The following is a 16,002-nucleotide window of genomic DNA, read 5'->3' on the forward strand; positions in this document are numbered from 1 at the left end:
AATTTAAATATATTTCTGTTACATACCTGATTATGCCACATTATCTTGCTAAAGGCCAAAAGACAGTTACATGTACAACCCAGATCTAGGTTTGGTGCCCAGGCTTTTAAAGACTTACATGTTCAAAACCTCACAATAGAAAAAGTTAAAGATAATACCTAGTGTTGGTGAGATTCATAGTTTAAAAATGGGTACCTTCTACATTGCTAATAGAAATGGAAATTGGTACAACCTTTCAGAAAGATGATTTGGAAATAAATTTTATATCTGTATCAAGGTCCTGGTTTCGTCCCTTAATAGCTGTGTGACTGTGAGCAAATCAATTCTCATTTGGGCAAGTCACACAGAAACAACTTCAGTTTCCTCATCTGTAAATGGGTGACTTAACAGTTTCTACCTTACAAAAATGCTATGAGAATTAAGTCAGAAAAATAAGTGTAAACAGCATCAGGCCTCGGACAAAGTTAATGCTCAACAAACATAATTAGCTATAATTATTACTTAGGAATTTATCCTACATAAGAATATTTATAAAGATGTGGTAGTAAGGATGTTAGCTACATCTTTGTTTTTGTAACGTATGTAAACATACGAAAAATCTGGAAGAATATTCACCAAACTGTTTACAGGAATTATCTCTGAGAGGTAAGGTTAATGGTAATTTTTATTTTTATCTTTTTGCTATGATTTTTACTTTTTCTTTAAGAAACACAGGTAACTTAAAAAAAAAAAAAAACTTAAATGAGATATAATTCACATTCCATGTATTTTACTCATATAGTACGTACAATTCAATGGCTTTAGTATATTTACAGAATTGTGCAACCATCACCACAATCTAATTTTAGAACATTTTCATCATGTCTAAAAGAAACCCATGCTTTTTAGCACAAATAACTTCTGTAATAAAAAAAATTGAACAATTAAAAAAGGAATCTTAACAAAGGAAAAAAACCCTTGTCTTTCCTGTTCTGCTGTCTCATACCTTGTAGCTGTTGCTGCATTACTGAAATGTCTTTATGCAGTGAGAGCTTGTCTCTGCTTAGTTGGTCTAGTTCCTGCTGCAGTTTTCTGACATTCAATTCTAACTTTTCTAAGTTTGACTGCTCCATTTTGCTGTTCTCTTCTGCAGCTGCCAAAACTCTATCATAAAAGCAGAGAATAAGTCAAACTCTCAAACACGAAATGTTCACACATACACAAGAGACAACTGAGGAATACTCGTCACAGTGTATAGTCATGGAAAGTCTGAACAACTATAAATCTTAACAAAATGAAACACTCTTAACTATTTCCAAAAAAATTTTATTATTAGCTTTGTAAACAGGAGATTTTTCAAAAAGTGACTCCCTAAATTGAAGTTTTCGAAAAGCCATGGATAAAAACATGAAGTATGTATTCTTTTCCATCAGTGCAATCATGCTATATGTACTTGTTTTGTCTGGATTTTTCACTCAGCATAATTATTGTGCAATTCATCCACGTTGCCGTGTATATAAGTACTGCATTCCCTTTTTATCGATGAGTAGTAGTATTTCATGGTATGGGTGTATTACAATTTATCTATTCACCAGCTGATGGATGGACGTTTGGGTTGCTTCTAGTTTTTGACTATTACTAATAAAGCTGCTATGCACATTAGTGTGCAGTCTTTCATTTCTCTTGCATAACTACCTAGGAAATGAAATGGCTGGATTTTATGGTAGGTGTATATTTAAGTTTTTAAGTAACTGCCAAACTGTTTTCCAAAGTGGTTGTGCCATTTTACATTTCCTTCACTGGTGTATGAAAGTTCTTTGTTAACACCTGGTATGGTCAATTTTTAATTTTAGCCATTCTAATAGGTATATAATGGTATCTTTGTGGTTTTAATTTACATTTCTCTAGTGATTACTGATGCTGAGTATCTTTTCATGTGCTTATTTGCCATCCATGTATCTTTGGTGAAGTGTCTGCTCAAATTGTTTGCCTATTTTTTTTTTTTTAAATTGGGTTGTTTTCTTATTACGGAGTTTTGAGAAATTGTGTAAACATATTTTCTGGATATAAGTCTTTTATCAGACATATGGTTGCAAAGATTTTCTTTCAGCCTGTGGCCTGTCTTTTCATTATCTTAACACTGTCTTTTGATGAGAAAAGTTTCAAATTTTGATGAATTCTACTTTTATAAATTTATTCCTATATGTATCATGCTTTGTGTCATACCTACAAAATTTCTCCCTAACCCACGGTCCCACAAACTTTCTCCTATTTTTCTTCTAGAAGTTTTATATTTAGGTTTTTACATTTATGTAAACATAATAAGTTTTGAAATCAGGTAGTATCAGTCCTAAAACTTTGTTCTTCTTTTTCGAAGTTGTTCTGGTGTCATATCTAAAAAATTTTGGATTCTATTCTAAATTTTATATAAATTTTGTAATCAGATTGTCAATTTCTACAAAAAAGCCTGCTGGGATTTTGATTGGGATTGTCTTGAATCTATAGATTAATTTGGGAAGAATTAATATCTTAAACAAAAAAACCACAAAATAAATTAGAAAGAAATTCACCAAAAAATGCTATTGGCGAATTGTATTATGACACTGAATTTGTGGAGTGTTTGTTTACTTAGTCTCTATTTTCTAATTTTTAAAAATACTGTGTGTTTATATTATTTTGACAAATTTAAAAAATTCTTTAGCCTTCAAGAAGTAATCCTGTAAGCTTATTTGTTCCTGCTCTCACCTTTTGGTTTGTGCCAACTTCTTTTCCCAACTGCCACATTCCTCTTCCAGATCTTCCTTTTCTTTGTTCAAAGACTCCATACACACTTGTAATGCTCGGGTCTCAGCAGTCATTCGCTCTGTTTCCCGTTTGTCCTTCTCAAGGAGCTGCTTCTGCCACTCTATTTCCCCTTTCTGTCGCTGGGCTATCTGCTGCAAATTCTCTAACTCCAGTTTCTCCTAAATCAGATAAAAGAGAACTCAAACATTCTGAAAAAGGAAGGCTGCAGTTTGCTAAGGGTACAATAGCTTTGTTCATTACCTCTAGCACCTCAACCTGCATCTTCTCTAATTCAGACACCTTTTGGTCGTGCTGTAGCTTCAAGCCTTGTAGCTCATTGTTTTCAAGTTGCAACATGTCCAAAATATTCTTTAGTTCTAACAGACAGAAACAAAGCATGGTCTAAGCTATTACATGAACTTGGAAACATTTACAAAATGAAACAGACAAAATGCTATTGACTGAATCAACAAACAATAAACAGATAATTAAAAGTTTTTGTTGAACTCAACTAAGGAGTTACCAAAATTTTTTTTTTTATTCTCCTTTGCTCCAGGTGGGTTGGGACCAATTGATGTATTTTAGATGGCTGCCTGCCAGCTTTTAAGACCCCAGACGCCACTCACCAAGGTGAGATGTAGAACATCAAATTGTTTTTTAATGAAAAATAAAAATCCTTTGAAAGTACTGTTAAATATTAATTTGTCAAAACTATTTTAACAAAAACATTTAATAAAAATCTAGTTCTAAAAGCAATTCTCCCCAACATAAAAGAATGAACTAAAAGCACTTTTAAACAAATAAAAATTAATCAAAATAAATCTGGAACCTTTTAAAACATAAATTTATAAAACAATTTTTTGGCCCTTTTGAAATACAGATTTTTAAAAATTAACATTTTATTTTCTGGTTATAAAAATATTTGCTCACTGTATAAGATTCAGAAAATAGTAAAAAATATATATATATATATATATACATAAAAGAAGAAAATGATAATCAAACATTATCCCACCATCCAAAGACAATACAATAACATTTTGATATATTTCCTTCCATAAGTACACATACGTAAACATATATTTTAAAATAAAATGAATTACATTGCATGTTCAATTTTTACACATTTTTCACTCTTCTCATGAGTATTTCTACATGTCATTAAATGTTGTTAGAAATATGATTCTTAAATTGTTTATTTAAGCTATTTCCAAATTCTGCCATTATAAATATTGCTGTGACGTGCATAAACGCCTGCTCTAACCAAACCCGTTGTCGTTGAGTCGCTTCTGACTCATAGTGACCCTACAGAACTGTGTAGAGCTGCCCCATAGGGTTTCCAAGGAGCGGCTGGTGGATTCAAACTGCTGACCTCCTGGTTAGTAGTCAAGCTCTTTAACTACTACACCACTCTAGATTATTAGAAATGGGCCCAGTGGCTCAACAGCTGTGAATTTTAGGAATAATGAAACAGAGGGAGATTGTTCTAATTTATGCTTCAATCAATAGCCTGTAAGTGCTCCTCTTTCATCATACCCTGGTTAGCAAAGAATATGATTATTTTTCTTTTAAATAAATTTTATTAATTTGAACAGCAGAAAATGATACCCTATTCCTTTTGGGTTTTTTTTAATTCGTTTTAAACTTTGCTTTTCTTTACTTATTAATAACTTATTTGACCACTTGGGATTTTTTCTGTGACCTGGAATATAGATATTTTCTAACCTCAAATTTTATGATTGTTTTCCTTTAAACTTACCAGTTTTATGTTTAAACATTTGCCCTAAAACTACCTGAAGATTTTCTTCCTCTTTTCCAATTTCCTGCTTTATAAGTGCAAGTTGAGACTTTTTTTCACTAATCTGGACATTCAGTTCTCCTTTCTGAAAACTCAGTTCTTCCAGAAGAGATTTTACTTCCTGTGGGGAAAAAATCATGACTCTCTGCAAAATTATGAATGGAAATTACTTTAAAATCAATTCTCTTATAAACGTTCTCTTTTCATAGACATTGTAATTTGGAAACAAGCTCATTTTTGCCTTTTATGTCAAGAATAGCACTATTTTTATACTAACATATTTATGCATGAGAGAAGAAAGGAACATGTTATCTTCATTTAAGCGTATATCCAACATTACCATGTGCAAGGCATTATGTTGTGGAGAAGAAAAGGCAGGTTCAGACATAGCCTCTGCCCTCAGAGGCTCAGCACCTCACCGGGAGATAATGAAGGGCACATAAACGGGATCACACAAGGCTAAAGGTACTAAATGCCCTAGGACACATGTAGACAGAGTGGCTCAGAACTGAGAAGAGAGACAAACTCCTTTAGTTGGGGTAAGGCAAAAGTCAGGGAAGTCATCAAAGAGGAGGTGGTATGAAGCTAGCTCATGAAAAATGGATAGGCTCTGGCTAATGATGAGGGAGAAAGGGCATTCCTGGAGAAGAAATGGTATGAGAAAGAACACAGAGGCAGGAAAATCTTGGATATATCCAGAAAACGATACAGCGGGAAACTACATATGACAATCACAGCATAGATACGTAACATAAAACCGAAGCAATGTTGCAGAGTCTTCAAGATTTTAGCAATTTATATTTGCATTTAAGGGAAACTGAAAGTATCTCAAAATACATCCATGCTATTGTCCTAGGGATCTTAATAAAACCTATTGAAAAACAAACCCTAATGTGACTGCACTTCTCAACTACTTCAGTCTCTCCCAGTCTCAGAGCTTCCTGGAGGTCGGCCTTTGCCTGGACCATGCTTCCTTGGAGTAGATGCAGCTCCTCCTTTTTATGCCCCAACTGCCTGTCCAAGACAGCCATCTCCTGTTGTTGACTTGTCACCTGCAGTAAAAAAAAAGGGAGGAGTGCAAAGCTTGACAAAAGTCACAAAGCTTTCAGCAGGTAGATGGGAAATACCTAATCCAGCTAAAGCTACCAGGTGAGGAGGTCACAGGGAAAAATTAGTCCCTACTGGTCTAGTCCCAAGAGTCAGGAAGGCTAGACTGGGGGAAAGGGCATGAAATGCCTAATAATGATTTTGAGCTTATATATTTAAAACCACTCCAATCACAGCAATAATACCAATATAATAATAATGATTATCCCTCAGGTTATGGTTTTCAAAGCACTTTCATATCTACATTTTATTCGATAATAGTGTTGACGATAGAAGGTAGCCAGGGATTTGTTCATATTTATCTATGTTGTAAATTTTAAAATTACTCATCATTTTAGAAGTAATGCATATTTATTTACAGAAAATACAGATGAGCAAAATGAAGAAAATAGAAAATGACCATCCCCTCTCTGAGATGACCACTTTGGTACTTTGGTAGAGACTACACATACCGTGTTCATAAGCACATTGAACATAAACGATCTCATAGAGTATACCACGTTCTAAGACACACTTCTTTTACTCAATGATATGTTATATAAAATTGGGATTCAGATTTGGGTTGGACTCTATACACTTAACACTTTGATACATGGCTTAAACTATTTATATTTTGTCTTTTCCAATCTTTTTCTATATATATGTATTACTTCTATAATCATAAAATAAATGTAGGTTTCAAAACAGCATAAGTTGCTTTTTCTAAGTGTCTATTTTTTTTTATTATCATACCTGGCTCTTCAGTTTTTCCAGTTCTGCTCTCTTGGCCTGAAGGAGGGTCTCAGACTCTTGAAGGACCTGCAGGTGGTGATCCTCATTGCGTTCCGCGGTGTCAATGTCTTTTTGCAGTTTCTGAAGCCTGCAAAGCACCAGCGGTACTAAGACTGGACCCTAAGAGCTGCCTTCTAGTACAAAACCCTTGAAGCCCCACAAGAGGCCTTACTTACTCTTCTGTCAGTTTTTCCTTCTTCTTGTTTAAACACTGGAAGTCTAAGTCTTTTGCTGCTACAACTTTGTTTATTTCTTTCAAGATTTCTTCTTGCTCGATTTTGTGCTGCTCCAAATCCTTTGCGTCAGCCTGGAGCAATCTAAAACGCATCACTTTATTTGCCATCCCCCGCCCCACCATCACTAGACTTAATATTGTGTTATTTATCATAAAGCAATTATTATCCTCTTAGAACCAAGCTTTTCATTCATCTCACCAGGTACCTCAATGGCTAAGGGGCTCCACGTACCTTAGCTGCTGATCAGCTTTGACAAGGTTAATAGCAGTTTCCTGAGCTCTCCTTTCTAATTCTTCAGCATCTGACTCAGTTTGCAACAAATTTCTCTTGGCATCGGTGAACTTCTCAACAGCATTTTTTGTCTACAAAAGAAACTGTCATTAAAAGCAATTCATTTACAATATTCACTCACAGCTACTGGCAATACACACTCTTTTGGAAACAAAAGGTAATGCAAAAATACTTATAAAAATGTCCATTCACTTCAACCCTCTAATCCTTACAAAATAATTTGGAAGCAAAGAGCTACTGCAAAAAAAAAAAAAAAATGCTCATTATATAATGAAATAATATAAAACTTGACAAGTAATAGACTAAATAAGTGATAATGCATAAACACAACAGAATATTGTATAGCCTTTACAATGATAAGATGGCAATGTAGTAATATGGAAGAACGTCAACGTTATGTTCGCTGAAAAATATAAATGTAAAATGGTACAAACACTATGACAGCAACTATGCAAAACCATATGTGCCAACAAAGACAGAAAGGCTACATATACACGCAAGTAGTCATTTAAGGATGGTGAGAGTGCGTGACCTTTTTTATTTCAAAATAATCTGTAATATTATTAGTATGTCATTTTCTTTAATTAAAAAAAACTACCCAATTAAGTGGCAATGAACGGATTTTTACCAAAATTCCCTCCACTCAGAGATTCTTGCTTTACCCTAGACATTATCAAGATAAGTAAAATCTCATTAATCTGAGGATGACTGGTTGAGAAACAAAGATACTAAATACTTTTGAAGTTTGAAAACTGTTTTCTATATAAGATTTGGCAAAAACGGTTTTTTTTTTTTTTAAAATCAACTTGTTTCTTTTTCTGCCTAAAATAAGAAGCTTAAAACAATATCATCACGAGGTCCAAATATAGAGCTTGGTTTGTACTTGGTTGAGCAGTGACTGACCATCAGCCAATAAACTCAAGTTTCACAGCTGCACTAAAGTCATATGTGTCTGTATGTTAAACTTGTCTATTAAATACCCCCTGTGGATGCAAAAGAGCTGGTAAGCTCTGAAAGAGCTGGAGAATTCACCATATTTCCATCCATGGTTTGTCAGTTCCATTAGCAAAAGCATTAAACAACTACGCACTCTAGAAGGCCACATTTCTAAGTAGTTTTTGTCTCCTCTGTCAGGTTTTAACATGTCTGACACATTCCTTATATAACGCAGCTGCTTCCTCTTTCCTAACAGACTGCCTCCCTCAGTCATTTTGGGAGGCTGGAGGGAAACAGCTTATCTGCTTTGGTTCAGTTACTATCTCTGCCTACTACTGACTGGTATCATCAATTTTTTTTTTCTATATACCAGTGATACATTTTTCTCCTTCTCACAGCAATTTTCTCTCATAGTAATCTAACACGTGACAGCAGAAGGAACTAATCATCTGAAAAAAGACGTGGATGTTTTTCCATTTTTATGAAAGCTATCACTCACAGAATTTCTTTAATAACTTATGTAATTCACTTCAGTCCCTGGATAATAGATTTTTATTAAATAGACACACGTTGAAATAACAATATAAAAGCAGTAGCTCCTGAAGGGTTCCATGTGGGTAAGAGACTATTTTCATCTCGGAATTTTTATCTAACTAAAAAAGCCCTCTTAATGAGGTAGAACTTCAGCTGTGCAACCCTAGGCCAGTTACCAGCCTCTAGAAGCTTCATCTGTAAACTGGGCTAACGCTGTCCTACCAGGTTGCCAAAAAGGTTATATTATATGGCATTTATAAAATGCCAGGCCGATAATGTATAACAATAGTAGGGGCTCAATAAAAGTTAGCTACCTTCCCTCCTTCACTTCATTTTGTGTTATAGCCTAAAGAATACTGTCTTAGGCCAAAAAATATCTGATTTTATATCATTACAAACTTGGAGTAAAAAAGTAAGACCGTGAGTCTCAGGAGGTTCATTGAGTCTTTAAAAGAATGTAACAATGACCTATTAAAAACACACAGATATCAGAATCTGAAAGTAAAAACAGACACCCACAGGATAAGTAAGCGGGGCACGATGGGAACTAAATAAGGTGCTTTAAATATGTTATGTCATGTAATCATATTGAATAGTCTTATGAAGCAGGTATTCTCAGTCTCAACTTATAGACAAGGAAAGCAAAGCTCTGAGAATTTACTTCACCAAAGACATTCAGGCAGCTAACAGGAAATGCTTGAGATCACTAACAATAAGAGAAATGCAAATCAAAACTGTGATGAGATACCATCTCACCCTGACATTACTGGTGCAAATAAAAAAAAACAGAAAATAACAAACGTTGGAGAGGCTGCAGGGAGCTTGGAGTTCTTATGCACTGCTGGTGGGAATGTAAAATGGTATGATCATTTTGGAAAACGATATGGTGCTTCCTTAAAAAGCTAGAAATAGAAATACCATACGATCCAGCAATCCTACTCCTAGGAATATATCCTAGAGAAATAAGAGCTGTCACACGAATAGGGATATGCACACCCGTGTTCACTGAAGCATTATTCATGATAGCAAAAATGTGAAAACAACCTAAGTGCCCATCAACAGATGTATGGATAAACTATGGTACATACATACAATGGAATACTATGCAACAATATAGAACAATGATGAATCTGTGAAACATCTCACAGCATGGATGAATTTGGAGGGCATTATGCTGAGTGAAATAGGTCAATCACAAAAGGGCAAGTACTGTATGAGACCACTATTAAAAAACTCATGAAAAGGCTTACACACAGAAAGAAACAATCGTTGATGGTTACTACGTAGGGGAAAATTAAATAATAGATAAGTGGTAACTTGGGTGAAGTGTAAGACAGTACACAATACTGGGGAAGCCAGGACAACTTGACCAGGGCAAGGTCACAGAAGCTTCACAGACACATCCATACTCTGTGAGGGACTGAATTACTGGGTTAAGGGTTGGGGACCATGGTCTCTTAGGTGGTATCATGTGCAACTGGCATAATAAAGTCTATAATGTGCTACATCCTACTTTGGTGAGTAGCATCTGGGGTCTTAAAAGCTTGTGAGCAGCCATTTAAGGTACTCCACCAGTCTCACTCCCTTCTGGAGCAAGGGAGAATGAAGAAAACCAAAGATACAAGGGGAGGATTAGTCCAAAAGACTAATGGACCACGACTACCACAGCCTCCATCAGACTGAGTCCAGCACAAATAGACAGTGCCCAGCTATTACCACTAACTACTCTAACAGGGATCACAAAAAAGGGTCCTAGACAGAGCTAGAGAAAAATGTAAAACAAAATTCTAACTCACAAAAAAAGGCCAGACTTACTGGCCTGACAGAGGCTGGAGAAACCCCGTGAGTATGGCCCTCAGACACACTACAGGGGCACACCAGCCAGGGGCAAGGACTAGAAGGCAGGAGGGGACAGGAAAGCTGGAAATAGGGAACCCCAGGTGGAGAAGGAAGAGTGTTGACATGTCGTGGGGTTGTTAACCAATGTCATAAAACAATACGTATACTATTTAATGAGAAGCTAGTTTGTTCTGTAAACCTTCACCTAAAGTACAAAAAAAAGACCAGACTTACTGGTTTGACAAAGACTGCAGAAGCCCCAAGAGTATGTATGGCCCCCAGACACCCTTTTAACTCTGTACAGAAGTCATTCCTGAGGTTCACCCTTCAGCCAAAGATTATACAGACACACAAAACGAGACTAAATGGGCATAGCAGCTCAGGGGCAAGGACGAGAAGGCAGGAGGGGCAGGAAAGCTGGTGATAGGGAATCCAAGGTCAAGAAGGGGAGAGTGTTGACATGTCATGGGGTTGGCGACCAGTGTCACCAAACAATATGTGCATTAATTAATAAGTGCTACGGACTGAACTGTATCCCCAAAAATGTATGTCAACTTGGTTAGGTCATGATTCCCAGTATTGTGTGACTGTCCACCATGTTGTGATCTAATGCGATTTTCCTATGTGTTGCAAATCCTGCCTCTATGATGTTAATGAGGTGCGATTAGAGTCAGTTATGTTAATAAGCAGAACTTAATCTACAAGATTAGGCTATGTCTTAAGTCAATCTCTTTTGAGATATAAAAGAGAAAAGTGAGCAGAGAGACACAGGGAACTCATACTACCAAGAAAGCACTGCCGGGAGCAGAGTGTGTTCTTTGGACCCAGGGTCTCTGCACTGAGAAGCTTCTAGACCAGGGAAGGTGATGACAAGGATCTTTCTCCAGAGCTGACAGAGAGCAAAAGCCTTCCCCTGGAGCCGGTGCCCAAAATTCAGACTTCTAGCCTACTAGACTGTGAGAGGATAAATTTCTGTTGTTAATGCCATCCACTTGTGTTATTTCTATTATAGTAGCACTAGATAACTAAGACAATGAGAAACTAATTTGCTCTGTAAACCTTGATCTAAAGTACAATTAAAAAAAAAAAAAGGTGCTGGAAATTTAAATGACTTCCCAAATTCTCATAGCTCCTTAAGTAGCAGAGACTGGCCTAGAACAGTTGCCTGACTTGGATGACTATGTTGTTACCACACTTTCTCTTTCTAATCCTTCCTGTGAAGATAGGAAGCTGTCTCACCCACAATGAATTCACACCTAAAATCACAACAGGACATACCTTCTCCTTTGTGCATGAAAGCTCACTTTCAGCCTCTGCCAGGAGTCGGTCAGCTTCCCTGAGCTCTGCACGGCGCTTCAGGAGGGTCTTTTCAATGCACTCAATTTCATCTACAATATCTTCATGGTGTTTGAGTGATTTTTCTATTTCTAGTTCAGTAATAAGACTCTCAACATTTCCATCAATGAAGTCCCTTAAAAAAAAAAAAACAGATACACATTAAAAGATTTTCAACGTAGACAAAGTAGACACTTGTAGCCTAACTGGTAAATGGATCCATTATGATTTTCTAATTTATATAAGGGGCAAGAAAGACAGCTACGTTTGATTACCTTCAAAGTCTATGTTTACTTTTTGTTCAAGAGGGTATATTGTTAACAACAAATGTGTAATATACATAATGTATAATGCAGTTGTTTTGTGCTTTTTCCCTATAAAAACAACAACAAAGATTATTGTATCGTCCAGCATTTGGCCAAGCCAATGTTGATACTTTTATTCTGAGGTATAAAAATAAAACAAACCACTACCATAATAACTACGCAGTCTCTCAAAAATTATCCTTCAAAGCTCAGCTCAAAGGCTACCCTGAAGACTACCTGATTTTGTGATTTACTGCATTCTTCTAGAGTAAGCTGTGGTGATGGTATTTAACAAATCAAAAAGCATGACACCCAATTCAGGAACTCAAGGCTAACATGACAGGCAACAACATGACAAAATTATTTGAAGCTCGGACTATCTATGACTGTGTGGCAGAACATGAAGACAGACTCATCAACATGTTAACAGGGTCTTTCTCTTTAAATAATGAGCATACAAATTATTTTTATCTTCTTCTTTGAATATTTTTATCTTCTTCTTTGAATATTTTTATCTTATCCAAGTTCCCTAGAATAATCATTTACTACACTTTTATAACCAGAAAATGAAATGGTTATTCCCTATGATAATCCTGCAAAAACAAACCGACCTCAAAATACAAACAAAACAAAAAGTCCCCTCACAAATATATTCACAAAAATAATAGATAAAACCACCCCCAGGCCCTCAAAGATTTAGTTCCAATCTTCTGTGTGGTCCTTGCTTTTCCCTGCCAGATCTATCAGTTAGTCATTCATGTGTCTGCTCCTAGAAGGCAGTGATCATGTTTTGCTTGCCTCTGTGTCCTGCGGGGGCCTCTGCTCATCCTGGAGCCTGGCCCAGTCTGGCTTAAATGAGAAGAACTGAGGAACTGTCATAATTCATTGACCAGTACTGAAGGTAAGCTTCTACATAATTGGCCCAATCAGCAGACACAGAATTCAAGAACAAACCTACACTGTGCCGGGCCCTATGCCACAGGCTGGGACATAGAGATGAAGGCCCTGCCACTGCCCTGAAGGAGCTCCTGGACTCCTTATAATATTATGTGAACAGTGCTATGCCCGAGGACTAGCCCCAAACTGTGGGGGACCTGAGAAAAGCAAAGCTTCCCCTCCCCCATCTTTCTTTATTCTCATGCCAATTGACCTAGATGTCCCCTGAAACCATGGTACCCAGACCTCCATCCCTGCTACCATGGCCTTCAAAGCATTCGACTGTATTCAAGAAACTTCCTTGCTTTTGGTTTAGTCCAGTTGTGCTGACTCTCTTGTACTGTGCATTGTCTTTCTCTTCACCTAAAATAGTTCTTATGTACTATCTAATTAGTGAATACTCTCCCTTCCTCCCCTTGTAACCATCAAAGAATTAACTTCTTCTGTGTTTAAACTTTTTCTTGAGTTTTTGGAATAGTGGTCTTGTACAACATTTGTCCTTTTTCAACTGACTAATTTCATTCAGCATAATGCCTTCCAGATTCCTCCACGTTACAAGATGTTTCATGGATTCATCATTGTTCTTAATCGTTGCACAGGATTCCATTATGTGAATATATCATAACTTACTTATCCATTCATCCATTGATGGGCTCCTTGACTGCTTCCAAGAAAAGCTTTACGTGGTTTGATATTGACTGTTGTCTCCAAGCCATCTATAAATTACTGTATTAGTTTATTTTACATTTGCCTACTATATCCTAGTTTTTCGCTTTGTTTTGTTTTGATATGCCCAAATGGGTTGCTTGAGTGAGCTAGCTTGATTATTTTCCCCTTTGGGGTTCTGACGTCCTGTCACCAGATGGCTAGAGCTGTTATCAGGTTTATGAGCTTATGAGTCCATTCACTTTTTTGTGTGGATTCAGCTCAGGTATCCAGGTAGCTGGTCATCAAGTATGTGGTACGGGCTCTGTCCTACAGTGTTATAGGGGCAGGGGTGTTTGGTGTAGGTACCAGTATCTGGTTGCAGCAAGGGGTCACGCTCTGAACAAGGCAGGGGGCTGAGAATCGTCCCCCAAGTGCCTCTGAGGAAAGTACGTCCCTTTTCCCTAGAGCGTGCAGGTGGGTGGGCTCTGCAGACAGACCATGGGCACCCAATGCTTTTGGTTATGAAAACTGGGAGGTACCAGTTATCCTTGGACCCCTATCACGGGGGCTGGGTGACCTGAAAGGAGCCACCAGTTAGGTCCCTGATGTGGGTAGGTGAGGACCCTGTGTAAAAGGCAAAGCCGTGCCAAATATCAAACATCCACCTCTCCACTGCACAGCTTAAACAGTCACACTCTGCCAGCAAGGGCCTATTCTCCTAGAACAGGGCCACACAGGTCCATGCAGGGGGGAAAGGTATTCAAAGTCCACGGACTGTTTATGCCTGGACAGGAGCTGCTTCTGTCCTGAGCTCCCCAGGTTAGTGGAGCTGGCAGATTATCTTTTCCCCTAATTGTGGATTTATTCCTTCTCCATGTCCCAGAGCATGGCTCAGGGTGCTCAAATGGGCCTATCTCAGGCCCAGGGAAATCAACAACCACTGACGCTGGCTTGGGAGCAGGGGCCTGACAAAATATACACAAGTACTTAGCTTTTGCCGAGAGCACCGTTCTTCTCTGTTTCCGGAGGTGTGAGTAGGCTGTGTGGCTGGCTGCTTCTCCCTGGGAAACTGCGGCCGAACCGCCGCTCGGGATTGGTGCCTGAGGGCTCTTGGCAATTCAGGTCCGGTAACTCCTCTCCGCTTCTGAACTGTCTCTTCCTCCCCCTGCCCCTCAGTTCGTTTTCTAACCTTGCCTTTGATATTCAGGGCTCCTAGCTTGTCATAAATATAATTGTTTCACTTGATTTTTCAGGTCTTTGTCGTAAGAGGGATCACCAGAAGCATCTGGCTATTCCGCCATCTTGGCTCCAACCTCAAAGCATAGAAAAGCTTTTTTACTGAGGGAATCTCTGATCTTCCTTTTGAAAGACAGATTGGAGTTAGGCAGGTGGGAAAGAGAAGGGAGAAGACACCTCAGGCAGAGAAGACAGCACATGCAAAGGTGTGGAGGCGGGAAAAAACAGAGTGCTTGGGAATACTGTAGGAAGGTAAGTAGGGCCAGATCAAACACTCTGTGTGGGAGAGAAGGATTAAAACAAAACAAAACAAAAAAAACACAGGCAGGGCTGAGATTGTGGAGGGTGGTATATATCCTGAAGGGATGGAGACCCACATGGGAGGGCAGCATGGTCATATTAGCAGTCATGTTGAAGGTAGAGTGATGAGACAAAAACTAGACATGGGAGGTCAGTGAGGAAGCTATCACAATGGTCCAGGATGAGAATGACTAAAGGCCAGGGCAGTGGGAATGAAAGAATGGGGCCCTTTTGAGAGCTCTTTGTATATGGAGTCAGTAGGACCTGATGAACAACTGGATACCTGGGTAGTGAGGGAAAGGGAGAGTTGGAAGGACCTGCCATGCTTTTAGGTAGGGTAGCTGGGGAAGAGAGATGGCTATGCCATTACCCAAGAGGGATTACAAGAAGAGCTGATTGAAATTATCGGCCAAAAAGATTTATTTAGATCTGCACTGTCCGCTATGGTAGTCACCATGTGACTACTAAATTAATTAAAATCAAAAATTCAGTTTGTTTTATTAGCCACATTTCAAGTGTCCACTACCCACATGTGGTTAGTGGCTACTGTTTTGGACAGTGCAGATCTAGAACATTTCCAAGGCCACAGAAAGTTCTATTAGACAGCACTGATTTTAGAATATCTTAATGAAATAATATCATATTCATGTGAATCACAACAGTAAAATGGCTAATAATCTTACTTTCGCTGTTGATGTTTTTGGATGGTTCTATGTAATTCTTCTACTTCATGCTCTAAGTCTTTCTTCTCTTGCAAAAGACTATCAATATTATGATGCAGCTCTTCCATTTCTTTTTCAGACTGCCGCTTAGATATTCTCATCCACCGTTCTTCCCGTCGCTTCGATTTTAAATGCTGCATTATTTCTTCTAATCTAGAAACTTCATTCTCCTGAACAAAGAAAAAAATGCAATACTGAAACATCACAAGATATTTCTCCTTTTCTGCCAAAACCTGAAATTAACT

General features: G+C 37.8%; 1 protein-coding gene across 9 annotated transcripts in view; it reads right to left on the reverse strand.

The window, feature by feature from the left end:
• CNTRL (centriolin) overlaps positions 1–16,002 on the reverse strand; it is a 106,214-nt gene that overhangs the window by 19,893 nt on the left and 70,319 nt on the right. For 7 of the 9 annotated variants that reach the window (XM_023544982.2, XM_023544984.2, XM_023544983.2 and 4 more), the window contains 10 exons: positions 15,719–15,927; positions 11,554–11,746; positions 6,907–7,037; positions 6,616–6,756; positions 6,401–6,527; positions 5,449–5,613; positions 4,523–4,682; positions 3,025–3,140; positions 2,725–2,942; positions 986–1,143 (listed from right to left, as the gene is read on the reverse strand). In XM_023544982.2, coding sequence (XP_023400750.2) covers positions 986–1,143; positions 2,725–2,942; positions 3,025–3,140; positions 4,523–4,682; positions 5,449–5,613; positions 6,401–6,527; positions 6,616–6,756; positions 6,907–7,037; positions 11,554–11,746; positions 15,719–15,927 — 1,618 coding nt within the window. The other 2 variants (XM_064291503.1, XM_064291504.1) reach the window with 2 other exon arrangements.

The sequence above is a fragment of the Loxodonta africana genome, chromosome 9 (genome assembly GCF_030014295.1).
Source record: "Loxodonta africana isolate mLoxAfr1 chromosome 9, mLoxAfr1.hap2, whole genome shotgun sequence".
Classification (NCBI taxonomy): domain Eukaryota; kingdom Metazoa; phylum Chordata; class Mammalia; order Proboscidea; family Elephantidae; genus Loxodonta; species Loxodonta africana.